The 24,246-nt window shown below is 32.3% G+C and overlaps 2 protein-coding genes and 1 non-coding gene across 4 annotated transcripts; 1 reads left to right on the top strand and 2 right to left on the bottom strand.

The window, feature by feature from the left end:
• Positions 1-920: 920 nt before the first annotated feature.
• LOC110641605 (MADS-box protein AGL42) lies at positions 921-15,866 on the bottom strand. 2 transcript variants are annotated; one of them, XM_058139454.1, is made up of 8 exons: positions 15,285-15,866; positions 15,009-15,193; positions 10,989-11,073; positions 1,903-1,964; positions 1,685-1,784; positions 1,552-1,593; positions 1,410-1,451; positions 921-1,232 (listed from the first exon to the last, which is right to left on the bottom strand). In XM_058139454.1, the coding sequence occupies exons 2-8, from the start codon at positions 15,188-15,190 to the stop codon at positions 1,098-1,100; spliced, it is 648 nt and encodes a 215-aa protein (XP_057995437.1). In that variant the 5' UTR covers positions 15,191-15,193; positions 15,285-15,866; the 3' UTR covers positions 921-1,097. The 2 variants fall into 2 exon arrangements, with proteins under 2 accessions (XP_057995437.1, XP_057995436.1); XM_058139453.1 differs by lacking the exon at positions 15,285-15,866 and having other exon boundaries at positions 15,009-15,205.
• On the bottom strand, positions 4,731-4,837 carry LOC131175667 (small nucleolar RNA R71). Its single transcript, XR_009145859.1, has one exon. It is a non-coding gene; the product is annotated as a small nucleolar RNA R71 (small nucleolar RNA).
• Positions 15,867-18,378: 2,512 nt separating the features above from the next.
• LOC110641574 (uncharacterized) lies at positions 18,379-22,133 on the top strand. The gene is made up of 5 exons (XM_021793354.2): positions 18,379-18,543; positions 18,976-19,223; positions 19,580-19,793; positions 19,934-20,090; positions 21,870-22,133. Exons 1-4 carry the CDS (start codon positions 18,400-18,402, stop codon positions 20,054-20,056), a joined length of 729 nt encoding a protein of 242 aa, XP_021649046.1. The 5' UTR covers positions 18,379-18,399; the 3' UTR covers positions 20,057-20,090; positions 21,870-22,133.
• The last annotated feature ends 2,113 nt before the right edge of the window (positions 22,134-24,246 follow it).

Genomic DNA, 24,246 nt, shown 5'->3' with positions numbered 1-24,246 from the left:
TGTTTCAAATTCAAAGTGGTCCATCCGCTAGCAAGGGACCTAATAATATGCCAATTAAAAGACTGTGTATTATATGAGGGCATGGCATATGTACATTACGTACACATTGTATTATTAATTTAATAGAGAGGAGCGTTTTGTTGAATAACAATGGAGAGAGAGAGAGAGAGAGAGAGAGTAACGTCTGGTGCGTGGGAAGCAAGGTAGATAGAGAAGGGTTGGGGGTAGGGTAAGCAATGTTTCGTCTTCACATCAGAACATGGGCATTGTTATTATTGAAGATGGAAAAAATGGAAGGTGTAGGGCAGAGAGGACCCATTGCCCATGTCCCTAAATCATGGAAAGAACCATTATTCACACAGCTCCATTTCAAAAAACCCTAGTGCCTTTGACCATCTTGTCCTTGGATTCTAAGGAAAAGGACACAAGAAAACGAATAAAAAGATGGTATTTTATTCTTTCTCATTGCATTTCATTCTGCTAATATGTCAGCTTCTATGCGTGATTGAGAAGATTTGGAATTCCTTCTTGGAAAACAATGATTGCTGCTTTCACTTGCGTCTCTTTGAAATTCGAAATTGCACTTCAAATTCGACATCCTTAATTAGGGTTTGCATGAGCAGAAAATATCCTGTAATTTTCTGTCAACAAAACCATCTATGAAACCTAGGAAGTTGGGAACATTTGAGACACATCCAAGCCCGAACGCAGCCCACTTCAGATTCAAGCTATATTCTCGCTAGGCTTAAAGTTTCTGACTCGGTCTTTAATTGATTTTTTCAACCAAGCCCGAACGTAGCCCACTTCAGATTCAAGCTATATCCTCTCTAGGCCCAAAGTTTCTGACTCGGTCTTTAATTGATTTTTTCAACATTGTCACTGAAACAACAAATAAAGAATAATAGCAATAGAGGTACGTATAACTACTCTAAGTTCATCTTTATATAAGAACAAGTTTAGCAAATCTTATATAAAATTTTTATTGTTCATACAGATCAACATATTTATTATTTCAATTATATATACACTTTAATTGATCATGTTGATCTAAAGGATTATCAAATTTTTCTTATATAAGAACAAGCTTTTAATGACCACTACAAACAGTGCATTTTTGGTTCTGGAAGACCAATGGACAATTCAGTCTCCACCTCTGAATTCTTCCCATTTAAGCTTAAGTATGTCACAGCTTCTTTCTGTTGAGTTGGATGCGGCCATGGCTTCTCACCACACTATACACATCATGATGCCAAATTAATATCAACAAACTGTATCCAATTGGACACTTCGATGGAGGATAAATAAAAGATTCTTTTCCGAATAATAAGGCCTAAATCAATGCTCATAGGGTTAGGGTTTTCCACAACTATAAATTAAGCTAAATTTTAAAAACAAGCATAAATGTGCACCTTTACACGCAAACTTGCATTCTCTTCCAGCAAGAGCCTTTCCTGAAATAGGAATGAGAAGCAAATATTAGGAACTAATAAAACCTTTACTAAACTTGATCACTGAATGCATCTTTAATTTAGTCTCCATTGTACTAATTACCTGCGCTTTTAGTTGCTCTATCTTCTCCTTGAACAACTCAGCCTGTATCATAAGCCATTTTAAGTATTATATTGGCTTTGAATCAGTTAATTTAACATGCATCAGCCAAGCCAGAAGAAGAAGATTCAGATACCTTCCTTTCTTTGATATTGCTTAAGCCTTTCTCTAGCTGGTTGTGTATCTCTTGGAGCTCTTCCACAGAACAAGAAGTCAAACCTTGTCCCAAAAACTTCCTAATTAATACACGCCATTTTCAAATTTTAGTTCCTAAGGTCTATCATTCAGGCCAGGTCAAGTGTTATTCTACAAGCTCAAGACTGAGAGGATTAAGTCTCAAACCAAAATACACACCCCTGCGAAATTTTGAGTTGCTCGATCTTCTTCACCATCTCTGTGGATTCGCTAATTTGTTGCTGCATGTAGAAATAGGAAGTGTAAGAAAATCAGAATGGTGGTGGCGTCATAGCAATATCAGACATGATCCTTTAGACAAGTAGATTAGCCTCAAGTTTCTGCACATGTGACCATGTTTCATATAGAATTAGAAACAACGATCAACAATAGCAGCTACTGTTTTCTTTCCGTCTGATAAGTGCATAATTTATTAATTTTACTCCCATCACATTTAGTATTTTTAGTGTGTTTTTTTATGTTTAATTCAATTGATTAAAATATATTTATCATTTAGAAATATTTTTTGATAGTTGTGGAATAATTGTGTTAAATGGATAAATTTTCAGTGTTTGATCTTTGCTGTATTTTTTAGGTGTTTCTAAAGTTGTGAGTCTCCAAATTAATTGTTGTTTAATCCATTGAAAAGCTAAGATAGAGCACTTCAAATGATAAAGAGGGACCAAAGCCTAAATCAGTCTCCAAGGTTGACAAAATGAGCTATGGATCTATTGCAAAAGCCCAGACTCGATGGGTCATAACCAGTTTCAGTATTTATTTTGTATCTGGAGTTTCAGACGTCCAAATGAAGCAAGGCCAAGCCCAATTGAACCTTGAGAGCCACCTCTACAACTTCTATGAAGAGCTGGACGAAAGATGAGGCCATTTTAATTGTCAAAAATGGCAATGAAGTCGTCACAATGGATTGGACCATTTGACTGAACCAGTCCTGGTTTTTGAGCCATAAATTGGGCTGTAGACCTCGAATTTGGGTCCATGAGTACTCATTGGAAAGCTAAGAAATAGAGCTACAACTTTCCTGAAGAAGGCAGACGCAGATTCGGAAAGAAAGTTGTTGAAAATCTGCCTTGATTCCAGAAACGTGAATGCAAACTGAAAATCTGCATCTTGAATTTCAAAATCTTTCCTAGTTTGGTTTGGTTCCTATCTTTGGGATTAGGTTTTTTTTAGTATAAATACGTCTTTGGGCAGTAGCTAAGAGCATCCCATTCAGACCTTCATTCTCCATAGAAGACATTCATTCTCCATTTTCTTTTTAAATTTTTTCTTTATCTTTCTTTATTTTTTCTGTAAGCTCCATGAACATGAGTGGCTAAGTTTTTAATTCAGTTGAAGGGATTCAAGTTCTTATGTGTGATTTGTGAGATCAGATTCTTAATTTAATTTATGTCTTTTTGAATATCTATTGTTTTCTGATTTAATTGTTTTCGATCTGTTGAATGATTTGCTAAAAAGGCCTATTAGTTGATTGTTTAATTTGATCAATTGCTAGTTCATCTTCATAATCCGTAATTGTTGTGTAAGATTGAACATGAGTAGCAATTAAGTTTTATTGATTATGATCCAAGTTTTAATAATAACCTAAGGAAACAATAGGATGAATTAAATGATTTATGCTTCATAAATTGTTGTTCAGCTTAACTACTACCTTTTCTTAAAGCAATTATTAATTTGATGAGAATTGCTTAATACCAACTCAATTAATAATTAGAGTCAATAAGAGCGCTGAGCTCGAATTGATGAGTATAGGGAAGTCAGGGGTTTATCTCGCTGTTTGGTAAATTTACGTTAAGTATTCAATAAGAGATAATTGTATTTCTTTTGTTTATGATCAAATCAATGCATTGGAATGCGAATTACCTTGGACTAAAGTTTGTTTAAATTGAGATTTTCATATTTAGTTCTTGAATTTCTGATTTCTTCTGTGTGTTACAAACCCCCCCTCCCCCCAATCTTTGTTTTTTTCGTTTTCCATTACACACAAGTGCACAAAAATTAATAATTCAGTCTCTAGGGTTCGACTTGGATTTACCACTTGCTGCAGAAAATATTTCATTATTGGTAATTTTAGTTAATTTAATTTCTGGTGGATTCGACACCCATCAAGAATTTTGGCGCCATTGTCAGGGACCGAAGTTTATTTGATTTCATGTTTTTGGTGTTAGATATTTTGTTATTAATTTTGTTTGTGAGTTGTTGCTATTTTCAGGTTTTTTGAAAAGAAAAAAAAAATTACGGTGTTACTGTTCATTGTTACTGTTCATTAAGGATTTTGGTTGAATTTGGAGGGCGGCCCATACCTATTTTGAAGGAAACGACGCTCTGATCAAGACCAATCAATCCATAAAATTCCTTGGCCCCACCCTCTTGAGGCCAAATTCCATTGTTTTCTAGGGTTTTGAGGCATTTTTTTTTGTTTTTACTTTGATTTCTCTTTGTTTATGACAAGAATTTCTCAATCTGGTGAGTTGATCTTTAATCCAGAAGTAGAAAAAACAGCTAAACGGTTGAGAAAATTGGCTAAGCAAGCTAGGCAGATTCCAAGTACATCTGAAGGAGTCCAATCTTCAAAGGAGCTGAGTTCGGATTCGTATTCAGAGTCAAGTTTCGAAAACGAGACCATGGCTGCTGCTAGGACTTTGAAAGAGTTGGCTGCTCCTGATTTAATCCAACAGCCTTTGTGTATCCAATACCCTGCTTTAAATGTTGCTTTTGAATTGAAATCTGGACTAATCCATTTGTTGCCTAAGTTTTATAGTGTTGTAGGTGAGGATCCACATAAGCATCTAAAGGAATTTCATGTTGTGTGTTTCAGCATGAAACCTCAAGGAGTTTCAGAGGATCAAATCAAGCTTCTAGCTTTCCCTTTCTCACTGGAAGGCATAGCTAAGGATTGGTTGTATTACCTTCCTTCTGGATCTGTCAACTCATGGAATAGAATGAAGCAAATATTTCTAGAGAAGTATTTTTCTGCTTCCCGAGCTGCCAACATGAGAAAAGAAATTTATGACATTCGGCAATACAATGGAGAGAGCTTGTATGAGTATTGGAAACGATTTAAGAAACTGTGTGCAAGCTGTCCCCATCATCAAATAAGTGAGCAGCTTTTGATTCAGTATTTCTATGAGGGACTTCTACCAATGGACCGCAGTATGACAGATGCTGCTAGTGAAGGAGCTTTGGTTGACAAGACACCAGAAGAGACAAGGAGGCTGATTGCTAACATAGCAGCAAATTCTCAACAGTTTGGAATGAGAATGGATCACACACCTATGAAAGTTAATGAGGTAAGTACATCTAACCTTGAGAAACAAATTTCTGATTTAACTTCTTTGGTGAGGCAGTTGGTTGTAGGGAATATGCAACCTGTTAAGGCATGTGAAATTTGTTCGGGTTCGGGTCATGCTACTGATATGTGTCATGCGTTACAAGAGGATGAATCAATGCAACATGCTAATGCAGTAGGACATTATGGACAGCCACAACGCAGGTATGATCCCTATTCGATTACTTATAATCCAGGATGGCGAAATCCTCCTAATCTGAGTTATGGGAATCAATCGGTGTAAAACCGATACCATCAGTAGAGATCACAAGTGAATCAACCACCTCCACCTCCGCCTCCCTCAAATCAAGGTATGTCACTTAATGAAATTGTTAAGGCTTTGGCTGACAATACCCAACAGTTTCAACAGAAGACCAGAAATAGCATTCAAAACATAGAGAGATAGATTGGTCAGTTAGCTTCCTCTGTAAGCAAGCTTGAAGCTCAAGGTTCTGGAAAACTTCCATCACAAACAGTCATGAACCCAGAGAAAATGCGAGTGCGATACTGTTGCGGAGTGGAAAAGAAGTTGATAATCAAACTCCACATGAGTCAACAAAAAAGAAGCAAAGAGTAAAAGAGTCTGAAATTGAGGTAAATACTGAACCTAAACTGAATAAGGTTAATAATTCTGTTCTTCCTCCATTCCCATGCAGGTTGGCTAAAAATAAGAAAGAAGAACAAGAGAAAGAAATTTTGGAGACTTTCAAAAAGGTGGAGGTGAATATACCTTGATGCGATCAAACAAGTTCCCAAGTACGCTAAATTCCTTAAGGAATTATGCACTACAAAGCGCATGTTGAGGAATAATGAGAAGATCAGTGTGGAGAAAAATGTGTTGGCATTAATTCAATAAAAATTACCCCTAAGTGTAAGGATCCAGATTTATTTTCTATCCCCTGCAAAATAGGTAATTCTAAATTTGAACGTGCAATGGCAGATTTAGGAGCATTTATTAATGTTATGTCAAATTCAGTTTTTCAAACTTTAAATTTGAGTCCTTTGAAAAAAACCAGTGTCATTATTCAGTTAGCTGATCGTTCGAATGCTTACCCATTAGGAGTAGTTGAGGATGTGTTGGTGCAGGTTAGAGAATTGATTTTTCTTGCAGACTTTTACATTCTAGATATGGAGGATAGTGTTCCCACATCAAAGTCAGCTTTGATTTTGTTTGGAAGACTTTTCCTCAAAACTGCCAAGACAAAAATTGATGTGGATGATGATACCTTAATTATGGAATTTGATGGAGAGACTGTCAAATTTAATATCTTTGATGCCATGAAGTATCCTACTGATGATCATTCCGTCTTTTCTATTGATGTTGTTGATACAATTGTGCAAGATGTGTTTGAGTTAAGCATGGAGAATGAATTAGAAGTGGTGATTAGTCAAGGAATTCAAGAAATCAGTACCAATCCACCATTAAGTGTAGAGGTTCAAGAGGCAGTAATGGCAATGCAGTCATTACCTCCTGCTCAAAAAAGGTATAGAGTACCAAAGATCAACTTACCTGTATCTTACACAAAATTATTACCTTCTGTTGTGTAGGCACCAGTCCTTGAACTCAAGCCTTTACCTGAGCATTTGAAGTATGTTTACTTGGGAGATAATGAGACACTTCCATTTATCATCTCAAGTAATTTAACAAAAATTGAAGAAGACAGATTGACCAGGGTTCTGAGACTACACAAGGAAGCAATTGGATGGACAGTAGCTGACATCAAAGGTATAAGTCCATCAGTGTGCATGCACAGGATTTTACTGGAGGATGAGGCTAAACCAAGTAGAGAAGCTCAAAGGAGATTGAACCCACAGATGATGGAGGTTGTGAAGAAGGAGATTTTAAAGCTACTGGATGCAGGAGTTATTTACCTAACTTCAGACAGCAAATGGGTAAGTCCAGTCTAAGTAGTGCCAAAAAAATCAGGAGTCATTGTGGTAGCAAATCAAGATAATGAACTTGTTCCAATAAGAATTCAAAGTGGATAGCGAATGTGCATAGACTACCGCAAGCTGAATTCAACAACAAGGAAGGACCACTTCCCACTGCCATTCATTGATTAGATGCTTGAGCGGTTAGCAGGTAAGTCTTATTTCTGCTTTCTTGATAGCTTTTCTGGATATAATCAAATTGTTATTGCACCAGAGGATCAAGAGAAGACTATCTTCACTTGCCCTTTTGGAACTTTTGCTTTTAGAAGGATGCCCTTCAGGCTTTGTAATGCACCTGCCACATTTCAGAGATGCATGATGAGCATATTTTCATATTACATTGATACTTGCATTGAGGTATTCATGGATGATTTTACTGTATATGGTGATTCATTTGATGCATGTTTACATCATTTAAATTCTGTTCTTGAGAGATGCATTGAGAAAAATCTGGTTTTAAATTTTGAGAAGTGTCATTTATGGTGGAACAGGGAATTGTTTTGGGTCATGTTGTCTCTAATAGGGGTATTGAGGTGGATAAGTCTAAAATTAATTTAATTGTAAACTTACCCTACCCCACAATTGTGAGGGAAGTACGCTCTTTTCTTGGTCATGCAAGTCTCTATCGCAAGTTCATTAAGGATTTCTCAAAGATAGCATTGCCTTTGTCTAGACTCTTGCAAAAAGATGTTTCTTTTGAGTTCAGTGAAGAGTGCAAGGAAGCTTTTGACAAATTAAAATCTGCATTGACATCTCCCCCTATTATCCAGGCTCCTGATTGGACAATACCGTTTGAAATTACGTGTGATGCGAGTAATTATGCAGTGGGAGCAGTTTTAGGGCAATGTGTTGAAAAGCTCTTTCATGTGATTTATTATGCATCCAGAACACTCAATTCAGTGCAGCGCATTTATTCTACGACCGAAAAAAAGTTTTTTGCTATAGTTTTTACTTTAGATAAATTTCGATCATATTTGCTTGGTTCTAAAATAATTATCTTCTCTGATCATGCAGCGTTGAAGTATCTCTTGACGAAGAATAAAGCAAAACCAAGGTTGATTAGATGGATCCTTTTGCTGCAAGAATTTGATCTTCAAATCAAGGATAAGAAAGGAGCTGAGAACCTGGTTGCAGATCATTTGAGCAGGTTAGTGACACAAGAATATCCACTTCCTTTGCAGGAACTTTTTCCTGATGAGCAGTTATTTAAATTGCAAGGTATGATCACTTGGTATGCTGATTTGGTGAATTATTTGGTTACCAAGGTTGTGCCTTTTGATTTGAGTAGAGCTATGAAAAAGAAACTGAAAAAGCTAAGTATTATGTATGGGATAACCCATATTTGTGAAAATTTTATTCAGATCAAATTATTAAGAGATGTGTTCCTGATAATGAGATTAAATCTATTCTTACTTTTTGTCATGCCTATACATGTGGAGGTCATTTTGGACCCAAGAGAACAAGTCGAAAAATATTAGATTGTAGTTTTACTGGCCCACTATATTTCGTGATTCATATTTGATTTGCAAAAATTGTGAACAACGTTAATGAACAGGAAGTTTAACCCGTAAGAATGAGATGATTCAGAATCCAATACTTGTTTATGAGATTTTTTACGTATGGGGTATTGATTTTATGGGTCCATTTTCTTCTTCTTTTGGCTTTGTTTATATATTACTTGTTATTGATTATGTCTCGAAATTGGTGGAAGCCAAAGCCACCAGGACTGATGATTCTAAAGCTGTTGTACGTTTTATCAAGTCACACATTTTTAGCAGGTTTGGAGTTCCTAGAGTTTTAATCAGTGACCGGGGCACACATTTTTGTAATAGAACTATTGAGGCATTGTTGAGGAGATATGGTATTTACCATAGAATATCTACAGCTTATCACCCTCAAACAAGTGAACAAGCAGAGGTGTCTAACAGAGAAATCAAATCTATTTTGGAAAAAACAGTGAAGCCAAATAAAAAATATTGGAGCCTTAGACTTGATGATGCTTTGTGGGCTTACAAAACTGCTTATAAGACACCCATAGATATGTCCCCCCTACAAATTAGTATTTGGTAAGTTGTGTCACCTTCCTGTTGAGTTAGAACATAAGGCTTATTGGGCTGTTAGACAATATAATTTGGATTTGAATACTGCTAGTGGGAAGAAAATTATAATTGCAGGAATTAGAGGAAATTCAACTTAAGGCTTATGAAAACTCTAAGATCTATAAAGAAAAGACCAAGGCATTCCATGACAAACCAATTCTAAGGAAGCAGTTTGTGGTTAGACAAAAAGTTTTATTGTATAATTCCATATTGAAGCTGATGCCTGGTAAGTTGCGTTCTCGTTGGATTAGAGCCTTTGTTGTTACTAATGTGTTTCCTTATGGTGCAGTTAAAATTCAAAGTTTAGGAACTAATAAGGTGTTCAAGGTTAACAGTCATAGACTCAAGCCATTTTATGAAGGGTTTCAGAAGCATACAGTGGAGGAGCTCAAATTGAGTAACCCAATTTATGTGGATTAAGGAGCGAGCTAACGACGATAAACAAAAGCGCTTCTTGGGAGGCAACCCATGGGTGGCTTATTAGCCACAATCAAATTTGTTTTCTTTTCTTTACCTTATTTTATTTTTTAGCATTTTTTTTTTCTTTTGCATTTGAGCTTTACATTTGGGACAATGTAAGTTTTAAGTGTAGGGGAGGAGAAATTTGTTGCTGCAATCTTTTTGAATAAAAAAAAATTAAAAAATAATAATAAAATAAATAAATAAATTTGTTCCTATAAGCTTGATTCATGATTCTATATTAACTCTCGGAAAGAAGTGCTTTATCCTTGAAATGAATTTTCTATTTTAGATTGAATTTTTGAATTTTAGGCAAGGTAATAGTAACTTTAATGATGGATTTTCCCTCTTCTCCATACCATAGAGCAATTTTTTTTTTGCATAAATTATTTAGGCTTGATTTAATGGTGAAATGATTAGTTATGTGTGCTTTAGACTAGTATAATGCATATTTCAGAACTTTGTGTAATCTATCATGACACTTTATAATATGTAGATGCATATATTGGAGGAAATAAAAGGTTGAACTTAAAAATTGTTCTGCTATTTTAGTTAAGCAAACTAACCAAGAGTCTTCATAAACCCCATGTCGATTCTCAGGCCAAAAGCTAGCTAGGATATGAGCAAGGTACTTTTCTGAAGGTGATGGTTGAATTAAAAAAAAAAAAAAGAGTAACTGTGACAAGAGAAAAATACTAATTTTATATATATATATATATATATATATATATATATATGGCATTTTTATCTCCCCTAAGATTTGCAAAGAGCTATAATGGTTGTACCTTGATAAATTAGCCTTGTGTTTTGGTGTGTATTGACTTAAAATTTTATGGAACTTTAATTGTGTGAGCTTAATTGATTTCAAGTCTTTTATTTTGTGTTGAAAAATTGTTGATATATTGGTATAGTGTTGATGAAATTTGTTTTGATGGTTATTACCTTACTTGCCTCTTCTTTCAAACTTTTAATCTTTTGTTAGAGAATGTTGTAATAGGGTAAAGTTAAGGAACTTCTAACAAGCATGGAATAAGTGTGGGAGAATTTGATAAGTGCATAATTTATTAATTTTACTCCCATCACATTTAGTATTTTTAGTGTGTTTTTTATGTTTAATTCAGTTGGTTAAAATACATTTATCACCGTCTCACCAGCAATCTTTGTACGAGAATTACATAGAGAGGTTCAAAAATCTTGTATTGCATGTTGATAATCAGCCAGATAATCCTTTACACAATGGATAGCATAAACAAATAAATAACAAACTGTCAAATGATCATTTACTTTAGGCCTTGGCTGCAAAAAGAATAAAATAGACTATGGCGGATTAAATTTGACCCAACAAGGAGGTTTTAGCAATTCCATTAAATTTATATTTTTAAAACTAACCATTAACAAAGGATAAAAGCACACAAAATGAAAGATCATACCTGAATGCGTTGTTCTGTATCAACGCTGTCAGCTTGCACCTTATCTTTTGCATTTCTACGGTACCGTTCTATGGTCTTTTCCATGCTGAAGCATCGAACCACAAGATGTAATCGTTACGTAGTAAAAGAACAAGAAAAAGACAACAGAAGATAACCACAGCGCAAAATAGCTTTTGTATCATTATAAACATTAAGGCTTAGGTTTCATTTCTCAAATACGAGCGAGAGCCAGTGAAAGTGTTTCTGCGATATTCATAATTAGCATTTCAATCTTTGCATAAAAGAACTATCTAGACTTGTCAGTATAGATATCTAACATGAAAACAAATTATGTACAAACCCAATTATTCTAACTCAACTCAACTCAACTCAACTCAATTTTTATCCCAAAAATTTGAGGTCGGCTATATAGATTCGTGAACGATTTTGGATTAAATCCTCAGAAATGTGTAATGCTTCTAGGTCATGTTGTACTACTCTCCTCCAAGTCAATTTAGGTCTACCCCTTTTTTTCTTTTTATCCTCTAACCTAATGTGCTCTGAGCCTCCGTATGTCTACGCTTCACGTGACCAAACTCAATTATTCTAACAATAAACTGAATTTATAAAGATAAGAACTTTATAGTAATCAAAACCCGATAGTTGAATATAAAATAAAATAAAATAAAAAGGCTAAGAAAAGTTAATATTCCTTTCATGTTAAAAGTAAAAGAGAAATTCAATAATATATACAAAAGAAATAAAATTTGAGTAAATTTAAAAATTTAGTTAATTAAAAGGAAAATGTTGCAGTATATAAAAAAATCAAAATTAAATCTTGAAGAAAGAAGAATATTCAAATTGGGAGCTATGCACATAAAACAAAAACATTATGGGGGAAGGGGAAAAAAATTATGGAGTGTGGTGTGGAATGTAAAAAGGGGAAGGAAGAGAGCTAAATTTAATAATTAGCCTAACATATATGCCTCCCTAGCTATAATGTGATTCTGTCACTGATTGGATTCAACAACTTTTATCTATGACTTACAATTGGAAAAAAAAAAAAAAAAATATATATATATATATATATATATATATATATATATATAATTTAAATAAAAAGATTTTAAAGAAATGGATATGAAATTAGTTGTTCCCAAAATGACAAAGATATGAAAAACGGTTATTTAAAAGTTGAGAAAAATGCAAGTGATTAGGGTGAGAGGATATCGAGCAACCAGCAAACTTCTTAATTTAACAGATATACCACAATCAATGAAAAAAAATTATCCTACGAATGCAAATGAAAGATGATAAGCATACAACTTCAAAAAAACTTGGACACCATAAACAAAATAAGCTTAAAGCATCAAGTTTTGAAGTCTTGATCATGAATATGAAAAATATGTATCTCTTCTAAATTTCCTACTCATGATTGGTATCTGCATCTTCTGAGGAAGCGAAAATGTAGAAATCAGATTTGTGGGTTCTCAAAGCAATGTGCATCACCAACCTAGCGGCAAAAATTTCTTCATTTCTATACTTATTTCAATATATTCATGTGATTTAGTGATTCCATTGTTTGTGCCTGGTGGATATGATTTCACACATAGCATGTTTTTTCCGCAACAACAGAAATATGAAGCATTAAAAGAAGGAAATTATACGAAGTTAATTGCTTATAATTTAATTTAGTTCTTAATTTTTTTTATTCTAATATAAATTATAAAAAAGAACCCTACTATACGCTATTGAAAATCAAGGATGGGATAAAAAAAGTGTTCAACTAATTCTCTCTCTCTCTCTCTCTCTCTCTCTCTCTCTCTCTCTCTCTCTCTCTCTCTCTCTCTATATATATATATATATATATATATATATATATATATATATATATATATATATATATCTTTCTAGTTCCTTCTTTCTCTCTCTAGTCTATGTCTTTCTATTTTTCTACACTTTTTTTTAAAATTATTATATTAATATTGAATTTAGGAAAAACTTAACATAAGCGTATCCATTCTAACCATATTCAATAGAATGCTTAGTAAATTTGATTCATTTTGAGTTTCTAATATAAATTTTCTTGTGCGTCATAATAGATTTACAAATTTATATTATTATTATTATTATTATTATTTTGAAACGAATTTGACAAAAATCTTCTATTCTGAAATTACTAGTTCTAATGGAAAAAGAACAAGATGTTCTACTTCTCACGTCTAAAATGTAGAGGTGTCAATTTTAGATATGACTTATGAACACGACACGAAAATATAGAATTTGATTAGACTTATTAGCGTTTGTGTTGAATTCTTGTCGACCCATTTATGATACGATTATAATCTTATCGTGTCGCGGATTAACCCACTAATCCGACTTGACACGTTTATGACACGATTTAATATTCGTGTCACGTGTTGACCCATTTTAAATGGGTTAAGTCGTGTCAAACCGTGTTAAATAGATTATTTCGTGTTAAATGGATCATATCGTGTTGAATACACCTAATACAATTTAATATTAATCTTATCGTGTCATGTAACTCGTATAATAGAATGATTGTATTCGTGTTTAAATTTTTGACACGATTTGTTAATCGTGTCGTGTTCGTATCGACCTTAATCGTATTCATATCACGTGTTGACATAACACGAACACGACCCATCAACTCGAATTGACACCCCTACTGCTTAAATTTTACTAATTAATATTCTCTGAAGAAGCATATATATATATATAAAGTACATTGAACTCTTAAACCCATCACTTCGTTAAACTAAAAAAGCCCCCAATTTTCACTTACTTTTCCTGCCCTTTTCTGTTAACGAAACCTCTCAATCAGACTTGAGAGCAGTTTCTGAAGTATCTGCCCTTGAAACTAAACTGAACTTGTTTCTCCAATCACCAAATAACCTATTTAACCTCAACTTTTACCAACACTAGATCAAAGGTTTGCGCATCATAAAAGAGTTGGTTGGCAGATTTCGCAACTAGTCAGAGATAACAAACATATTTTAGTATCTCTCAGACACAAATCAGTCATGTATACCTATTCACAATTGTTTTTTAATATTCGCATACAAATATTCCCAAATTATCCATTTAAACGGCATAAAATCCACAAGATGTGAAGCCTATTCCCGAAGGAAGCAAGAAAATTTTATCAAAGAAATGGAGAAATAGAGGACAATCCAAAACACCAGACAAAAACCATAAGCAAAGAAATAAGAAGCCTTACTACAAAAGACAATTCACTATCTTATGCAATGAAGTGACTGCTATCATAAATTGCTCCAGTTCAATAAGCACCACATACATTTCCGTTTAAAAATGAGTCAATAATGGGAAAGAGGGGAAAAAAAATAAAGGAGATAAATTAATAAAGAAAAGAAAACAATAAAAAATAATGGGCAAGAACCAGAAGAAGAATCGAAGAAGGTATAATTTTTGCTGGATATTCTGCTTTAAGTAAATACAACGGTTTTAACGTAAAATCCAGTGACTAAGGCCCTAGTGGTTGCTGGTTCCTAGTGTGACAAAATCAACCAAATGGCAGGGGCCATGATCCAAGTAGCTATTGCAACCCTAGATGGCATGGTTCTATCAATAGAATTTGAGCAGAGCTGAAGGGATTAATTCAAGCTGGATAAGACTCGAAGGAGAAAGAACAGACAATTAGAGAGAGAGCGAAGGAAAAAACAGATTTCAAAAAGGGAGACACTCCAAAATATCAAAAAATTCCCCTCTAATTTTCGTGAAGAGAAGTAAATCAAATGCAAAGTAGTACACCAACAATTAATAAGCAAATCAAAGTACTGTTTGTGAAATCTAAAAGGTACAAATGAAATGGATTGTAGTCACCACTTCTAGACGCTAACACTGACCAGAAGAGACCTAGAGAGGAAGTGCATCAAACAATTGCAAGCCAACAAAACCGTCGCCTGCAGCTAATCCATTGCAGGTGGCAATATTGTGATGACGTACATAAACTAAATATTTAAAACAACTAAGGATTGATTTCATTCTTTAAAAACGTACTCATTGCTTGAGAACTCAAAGAGCCTTCCTCTCTGTGAAAAGATTAGCACTGCAACTTCTGCATCGCATAGAACGGATAGCTCATAAGCTTTCTTCAAAAGTCCATTTCTCCGCTTCGAGAAGGTCACTTGTCGGCTTGCGGCATTTTCGATCCTCTTCATCTGAATCTTTCCTCTCACCATTTCCTAGTTGATCATGGAAACAGACCAGTTACACAAATTTGGATTTTCAGTAAAACCCCGTAAGTGAAAGTAATTGTCAGATACAAAATCTCACCAAAGATTAAGGCAGAAACCCCAGAAATCCTGCGATTGCTCTAAAGAAATCTAGCTCTACCCTTCTTTTACAAGACCAGCAGAACGGCTAAAAATGCTTTAGCGAGCTCAAAATATCAAAATTTGACAAGAATAGTACACACCCAGAAATGATCTACAGAACTAACTACAATACAAAAATCACCCACCCGGATATGGAAAATTCCGTTACAGTAAAAAAAAGATGACGAAGCAAAGAAAATATATCAAGTATTTAAACAGCAAATGGCAACCAGTGATTAGGAAAGGAACTAAATACAAAGGAGGTACAGTAGAAAAGAAAAGAAGTTGCAAACAGAAAACCCTAGAAAGATTCACTCAACAAAACCACCCCAGAGTTGTTTACACAGAGATTGACATATCAGGGTGTTTATTTTCATAGCATAAAACCCTAGATAATCAAGATCTCTTCGCGGAAAAGAGCATATATTATTTGCAAAATTTAGAAAAAGCAAAAGGGGAAGAGACCATATTAATAAGAATGACATCAAGAAACTGGAAAGCTCATTGTTTAGTCTGTTTTGGTAAATTTAAGAAAAAAAATTGAAAATAAAAAGATAAAAAGGAAAAGCGATCATATAAAAAATTGGAAAGTCATAATAAGATGTCAATATCATCGTACAATAACGTGAACAATAACCAATGGTTTTCTGACACCGTATCGCCGACAGTCGCATTCCACCAAAGTGAGTAGACTGTCGCACGTGCCTCACATTGTATGGTGAGTTAGCTCATATAATTTTTAGCCTCAGTTAATTACAAAAAGAGCCCCAGATCTTTTTCATATTATACTTCAATCTCAAAATAATGGGAATTTTACTACACTTGATAAATGATTAAGAATTGTAAATGGGATAATGATTAAGAATTGTAAACGGGTCCGGGGCGTTTGGCTGGAGACACTAAAGGGGTGAATAGTTCACTCATATCGGATACAGTTAATAATTAATAAATATTTAAATAAATTAATTAAAATATTTAATAAATTTAAAAAAATTAAAATAATAAAATATTTATTAATAATAATTTATATCAACTTTATTTTTAGAGTTATTTTTTATTAATTGATAATTAATTTAATTTGATTTTATTTTTTATTTTGATCATATTACCCTTTTTTATTTAACTCGAAATTTAATATTATTAATATTTTTATATTTTTTATTTATAATTTTAATACATTTTAATTTTATTGAAATATTTTTTATTAATAATATAAATATAAAATATTTATTTATATTTAAAATTTAAAATTAATTATAAATTTTTTATTTATTGATAATAATAATTACTTTATTATTTTATTTATAATTTTAAAATTATTTAATTATTTTTTAAAGAAAATAATTATTTTCTCATTTCAATAATAAAATGAGTGGTATAATATAATAGATTAATAATTATATATTTATTTTATTATTATAATAAATGATATAACATATTAATTTAATAATTATATATTTAATTTAATAATAAAAGAAATAATATAATATAATAAATTTATAATTTTATATTTATTTTAATAATAAAATAAATTATATAATATATACCTTATTAGTAATTTCGCATATCAATAATAATAGTTAAATATAGTTTTATCAAACATTTAACATAAAATCAGCTATCATCAGCTATCAGCCATCAGCTAATAATAATAGCCGTCAATTAACAGTTATCAGTTGTATTCAACAGTTAAACCAAACAGATCTTTAACAATTTACAATATGCATATAAAGGGAAAGAAACAAAAATAAAAAATAAAAGCGTAAATTATCATTTTGTCTTGGTTTATGATAAAATATATAGTTTAATTTTTATATTTTTAGAATTAAGTAATTTAATTATTAAAATTAGGTAAATTTGATAACTTAATCTATTTGTCTAATCTATCTAAATAATCAATAATTATATAAAAAAATAATTAAAGTGCTCTTAACTTTATATTTTTTAATTGAAACAATTTAACTTTTAAAATTTTACACCGTAAACAAAATAATATCTTGATTTAAATTTTACAAACAAAATAGTCACTTGACTTAAATTATTATATTTATAATATAAAACACCAGAGATTAAATTGTTTAATTTATATAGAAAGAGTTAAGGGTATTTTGACTATTTTTGTTATAATTAATGATAAATTAGAAAAAAAATTAAAAGTAGAGATTAAATTTTAAATTTTATTATATTTTAAGAATTAAATTATTTAATTTTAAAATTATAAAGACTAAAGTATGATTTATCAAAAATAAAAATAATTTTTTTCTATTTATTTGAATATCAGAGAGAAAATTAAGAGAGAAAGTACCTTTTTAATAATAAAATATCTCAATCCCCATAAAAAATTAATAATTACATAATTACAAATATAATTTCATTCATTTTCCACCTACTTTCTCTTATGGAGAGAAAATTACTTGTGATTCCTACATTCTATTTCTCAATCTTATTTTTCCTTTCTTTTTATTTTTTCTCTTTTTAAATAAATTTATGATCAAATTTTCTTTTATTTTCTCTGATTATTTCAGATATAGTGATAGGATTAAAAATAAAAATTTTAAATCAAATATAGGCCCCTCGTTGATCAGGTCCAGTGATCAATGATTGGGTGAGGCGAGTAGGGCCTAAGCAGTTGCGATTTAGAGCCTGATTGGGCAAAACTTCTCAGTTGCTTAATAATTGGATTATATATATAATTATTAAACGTTTTCATCATTTTTTTTTAAGGACAAAATCCAATTTTAGAACATGAGAGAGTAATTTAAGCAAAATAATTTTTATATATGTCATTGGAAAGAATGAAATCGAAAATTGCAATACAAATAAAAAGAAATTACTTTAGGCCATTTTATCAAACACAATTTTAAAAATTAAATAATTTCTCTAATTTGTATTTGACTTGTACATTGCAATAATTATTCAACCACAGGTTCAATGTTTGGGAATTCGGAGAGGCCCAAAGTAAGCCCATAAAATAGACAATATTCTGTAACAACTGGGCCTCATTTGTAGCCCAAAACATGGAAGGAGGAGGAGAAGAAAAACATCTAAAAAAGAAAGGGAAGGTAAGCGAGGCTATGGCGGAGGAAGGAACAAATACCAAGAAGAGAAAGATGGGAGAGAGAAGAGAGGCAGATAGTGGCAAATCTAAGAAGTGGCCTCTTATCAAACCCAAGAAAAATCTCCAGATTAATCATCTCAAAGATACCGATCTTTTCACTGTACGTTTCCCATTTTTAATTTATGTTCTTCCGCATTGCTTTTTTATGTAATTCTATTGATTTCTTTAGCTGTGATTGCTTATCGGTACTTGCATTGCATGCACACTAGAATGGATTGGGGATTCTGTATAGATATGATAATGGATGCTGTTGAGCTTGAGCAGTCTTGAGGCATTTAAACCTGATTCTAAAATTTAACCTTTCTTAGTTCTTTTTATTCTTTTCATTTGTGAATTGAGTTGAGGGCCGTTTGAGAATTTAAGCTTATTGAATGATTGCCTAGTTAATATAATCCCGGTTTGAACTTAATGTTGTGCTTGCCTTCATTTGAGCTTGCCAATAATCAGACTGTTTACTTTTCGTCTATTATCGCTCTTAAGATTAACAAATTTGTTCTGGCTGTAATAGTTTTGCTTTTTCTAAAATATTCAGGTGCAGCGTTTTTTCACAGCTGGTGAATCGAAGGCTTTTATCAAAGCTGCAGAATCTATTGGATTTGTTCACCAGGGGAGTCTTGGTCCAACTAAAGGAGAAGCTTATAGAGATAATGATAGAACATCTGCAAATGATCCTGTTCTTGCAAATACAGTATGGGAGTCTGGACTTAACAAATTGTTTTCTGATATTAAAATCAGGGGAAAGGTTGCTGTTGGTTTAAATCCAAATATCAGATTCTATAGGTTTGTCCCATTTTATTGTCTCTGATTTCAGATATGCAGTATTCTTACAATCATTCTCAGTTCTTATGCAGATATTCAGTAATGAATAGCTAGCTATTTTGTTAAAGTTTTGGTAGCAATAATATGGGGTGTGGAATAACGCTTGGCGTGTGACTGGGAATATATGGAAATGGATAAAACTTACTACTAAGGCTTAGTTGAGTAGAGTTAAATACACAGAGATCTCTCTATCATCTACATTAGTTGGTTGCACTGTAATTTGCTTGTGTAATGTAGTAGTTACCTAATTCTTTTTGCCCTGTGTATACCTTGAAACTACATACTATTTGGGATTCAATGAGTTTTCTGCTTTTCAGATACAAGGCAGGCCAGCGTTTTGGACGGCATATTGATGAAAGTGTTGATCTTGGGGATGGGAAGCGTACCCATTATACACTGCTAATATATTTAAGTGGCGATTCTAAAGCCAAAACTAAAAATGATCCAAATGGCTCAAAGGATTCTTCCTCAGAGCCTCTAGTTGGAGGAGAAACCGTCTTCTATGGTTCAAGGAATGGTGTTGTCGCTGAAGTAAATTCCTTTTTTTTTATATATATATTTTTCTCTTTTTGTTTTCTTTTTGCTCCACAAATTTCTTGTCCTTCTGCTTATGGATTAGCTTTAGGTTTCATTAGGTCAATTGTGTTTATTGTGCAATTTGAAATCTGTAGGTGGCTCCAACTGAAGGGATGGCTCTATTACACATTCATGGGGACAAGTGTATGCTGCATGAAGCCCGGAATGTTACCAAAGGTGTCAAATATGTGTTCCGTTCAGATGTAGTTTTTGCTTAAAGAGTGGCTGCCTCTTTTAAATGAAGCAAAATCTGTAAGTTTTTTTTTTTACTTTAGCTCTGTTTCTTTGCTTTCTTTCTGAATCTCTTGTTCTGCAATGCATCTTCTTCGCTGGCTTTGTTAAACTGGATTGGGCACTTGAGACACAAGGTGGATAGCTTCACACATCCTCACACTGCAACATTCTTAGTTCAAAAGCATGCTCAAAAAAATTCTGCTGCCTGTGTGATTTCTTCCACATGCGCCATATTGTGTTATTTTGTCCTGCTCTTTTATGCATCAACAGTGAATACTGATTACCTCACACTGACAATTAACTTCATCATCATCGTGGCCAAATTTTCTTAATTTACACATAGTCGAATAAAGGTGTTTTTCAACTAGAAATTGTTTGTACTTTTGTTGTGCCAATAGTGATTACAGCTTTTGAGTTTTGATCATAGCAAAATGCTTATATTTCCTTCTTTGGAATAATTTTAGTTTGGAAGGACCTTTTAAGAATTAATAATGCCTTTCCCGTTACCGAAAAACCCAATCATATAGAGAAGCTTTCCACCTTCAACTGCCCTGTTAAACACAGGAAGCAATGAAATATTCATGACAGGCATTAATTTATCAATGATTGTCGATATTCCTCTTCTAATATTGCATAAAAACACAATAAAGCAGTTCAACTTCCATAAAGAGAATAATATATCTACCAGCCTATATTTGACCAACTGACCTGAAAAGAAAAGGGGAGAGAATTTTAGCAAGCAAGGGAAATGATAGCAATTTATTGAGACATGGAGAACTCTTAACATGATCAGCCTCACATCATTTCTAATCAGAGAAGGGGGGGAAGAACTTAACAAAAGAAGAAAAAAAAAATTGCCTTCGGACTGCACTCACTGAGTCACTTTGTCTCAATTAGCCACTTTATGTCTGGCTTCTCCATTTTCAATTACCCCAAAATTTCCAAGTTTCAATTTCAACATTGAAGCCACAAATTCTCCAAGGAACAACAAACTTTGATCCTTTGCAAACGAATTCAACAATCCATTTTGTCCTACAATCTGTAATCAGCAAACAGTGCTTGATCTGATCCAAAAACATTTTCCCTTCCATGAGTTGCATGTAATAGTGCAGAGGTCGAGTCTAGGAACTTTCCTGCATTATGATCCTTGTTTGGCTTGGGAATTTCTTTCTTAGCTTCTCTGTGAACTCAATGTTCATGCTTTGGATCAACTTCATGGACTGAACTGAAGTTGCGAAGCCCAGCTTCAAATGAGGAACAATGTGAAAAACCAAGAGAATGGCCTCCTGATAAAGCAACCATGTCTGACTCCTAAGCTTCTCTTGGCAAAGCTTTGAATGAGTTGTGTCACATTGAAAGTTGGAGCTGGTAGGTTTAATGTTATAGTTAGCTTTGGACTGGATTAAATGGTCCCTTTTGAATTCAATTTAATTTGATTCAATTTGATTTATTCAGTTCAATTTATTTTGATCAAAGTCGACGGTTAAATTTTTATTTTTCTCTTGAAAAAGTGAAAATTTTAATTTTGATTCAGAACTGATTAAAATAAGTTAAAATCAGTATAATCAATTGAAGATAATTTTGATCAAATTAAACTTTGATCATTTTTCAATTTGATTTTAATTTAATATTGATCCGACTAATTTTAATTTAATTCTAATTCAAATTCGGATCAGGCTCATGTCAAGAGGAGTGGTCCTGCGCTTACATTTGGGAATTGACTAAACAGGGTTTTGCTGAAGCTTTTATTTCTAATGAATTGTTGGTAGTTCTTATTTTTCCCCCTCTTTGTTCCAGGCTTTGGACAAAATCAGATTGGAGAGCTTGACAGGCGAGCAAGCTTGATGTTCAACTTGAGCTCTTCCTCCGCATTGTTCCTGACAAAACTTACAACACATTGTCCATCATTGATAGTGGTATTGGCATGACCAAGGTTGGTAGTGTGTCACTTATGGCACTGTGTTTTTAATTCGTGTTGATTTTTTTTTTTTTAATTTTTATAAACCCACGACCATTAGAAACTGTAGCAGCATCTGCTAATATCAAAATTAACTTTCTTCAGAGATGTTTGTTATTTGTGCATTATTGGCTGTTAAGTAATATCATCATTAGTACCCTTTTTGATGACCTCATTACAATAATAAATTAATATTTAACAATTATGTTTTAAGATTTTAAAAATTTATATTTATGTGAATAATTATAATTTTTAAATAGCCTTTATAGTGTTTAATTCTTTATAGTTTATACACACTTATAATATTTAATTTACGTTATTTTTTTTTAATAATAATTTAGTCTTTAAAATTTAATTAAGTTAATAAATTATTCTTTATTGTTTAAATTGATTATTAACTGTTTTGCAATTTAAAATAATTTAATCTCTAAAATTATATTTTATGAAAAAGTAGTACTTACATCTAAATTTTATATTTAATAATTATATGAAATATTTAATCAATAATTTTATGTAGTTATTTAAATATAAAATAATTAATTACTTAAATATAAAATTTAAATATATGAACTGTTTTGCTAATAAAGCAATTTTAGAGACTAGATTGATTCAAATTTAAAAGCGGTTGACAAGAAGTAATTTGTTAACAAAATCTAAATTTAATGAACAAATTGTAATTTAAAAATAAACCAAGTACTAATATGTGGATTTTATTATAACTAAAGGATTTAGTTGCAAATTACTTTTTAATTAATAGAAATTAATAGTAAATTATATAGTACACTCAGTGTACTAAAAAATAATATATCTTAAATTCACATAAAAGTAGTTATATTCTGAAAGTAGAAAGATTGGATCCACTATATGCATCAGGTGCACCTAATAATTTACTGTGATTTAATCTTTAAAATATATAAATAATAGTAATTAATAATGACAAATTACTCCTATTAATCGTCGATAGTCAAATAAAAAAGTAATAATTTAATCTTTAAAATATATAAATAATAGCAAATTACTCCTATTAATTGCTGATAGTCAAATAAAAAAAATATGATCAAACTTTAAATTAACCAAAAAAAGTGTTGAAATCCAATGGATCATCATATAATGAAATTCCGATGCCTCTGCAAAAGCCTGACTTCCTTTCTGACGCAATAAACAAACAATTCAGAAGAAATTGATCAGTTGCTGCCTGATGGCTCTACCAGATGGTGCACCACTAGGCTGCACATTGGTTGGGGAGGAAATTCACCAGGAATTATCATCTGCTGCAAAAAAGGATGCATAACAGGATTGTTGAACCTTTTTAACCCATCATATGGGTCCTTGAAAGGATCTGCAAGCACATTTATAGGAAAACCAAAGTGACGAAGAGAATATGTCTTTGAATCCGAGGACCTGATTTCTGAATGATGGAGCAATTCCTTTCCGGGATTTGTATGGGAATGATGGAAGCATAGCTTAGATTGCGTAGCGCACATATTATCATAAGAAGTCATCAGATACCAAACTGTCATTTTCCAAACTGCTTAAAGATCTTTTATCCCCTAAGCTAACACTGAAAGCAGCTAGCTTTTGAACATTATCAGCTGGTGTTCTTGAGAAAAACAAATCGGCTTCATTTGAATTCTGTAACAACCCTAAATTTTTTTTTTACTATAAAAATAAAAATATTTTAGCTAAATTATTGTTTAATTAATATTATGATTATTAGAAACTTAGAGATTTCAATACTATCAAATTAATATTTTACATAATGGTGAATTTAAGGGAATTATTTACATATATTATTTTATTATAAACTTAAAGGATGGTAAAATGTGATACATTTATAACATTATTTCATTCATAGTTTATATTTTATTAAAGGTAATTTAAGAATTTATTTTAAATGATTATTATTATTATTATTCTTCACAAACCATTCAGGTAAGGATTTTAATATATTAGTATTTGATTACAGAGGAGGGGCATCATAATGTTTATTATTATTTTGTACAAAAAAAATAATAAATAAAACAATCAAATACTCAAATGGCCAATCACATTTCATGTTCACCTACCCCTCCCATTCCTCACGTCTTTTCTTCCCCGAGCCTTTCTTCCTCCCATTTCTCCATGAACACCGGCCAACCTTCAAGGCCTATCAATGGTGGAGCACTCTAGCAAGATCAGGGAACATCGGCAGCCCCAAAACAAAGCCTGCAGCTTGAT

This window comes from Hevea brasiliensis, chromosome 17, assembly GCF_030052815.1.
Source record: "Hevea brasiliensis isolate MT/VB/25A 57/8 chromosome 17, ASM3005281v1, whole genome shotgun sequence".
Classification (NCBI taxonomy): Eukaryota; Viridiplantae; Streptophyta; class Magnoliopsida; order Malpighiales; family Euphorbiaceae; genus Hevea; species Hevea brasiliensis.
This window is presented reverse-complemented; position numbering and strand designations above follow the sequence as displayed.

Coding starts and splice junctions, on each gene's coding strand:
- LOC110641605 (XM_058139454.1), bottom strand. CDS start 15,190: ATGGTGAGAGGAAAGATTCAGATGAAGAGGATCGAAAATGCCGCAAGC. Junction 1,965..10,988: donor ATACAGAACAACGCATTCAG/GTATGATCTTTC, acceptor TTCTACATGCAG/CAACAAATTAGCGAATCCAC. Junction 1,452..1,551: donor TAGAGCAACTAAAAGCGCAG/GTAATTAGTACA, acceptor TTCCTATTTCAG/GAAAGGCTCTTGCTGGAAGA.
- LOC110641574 (XM_021793354.2), top strand. CDS start 18,400: ATGGCGGAGGAAGGAACAAATACCAAGAAGAGAAAGATGGGAGAGAGA. Junction 19,224..19,579: donor CCAAATATCAGATTCTATAG/GTTTGTCCCATT, acceptor TCTGCTTTTCAG/ATACAAGGCAGGCCAGCGTT. Junction 19,794..19,933: donor GGAATGGTGTTGTCGCTGAA/GTAAATTCCTTT, acceptor TGAAATCTGTAG/GTGGCTCCAACTGAAGGGAT.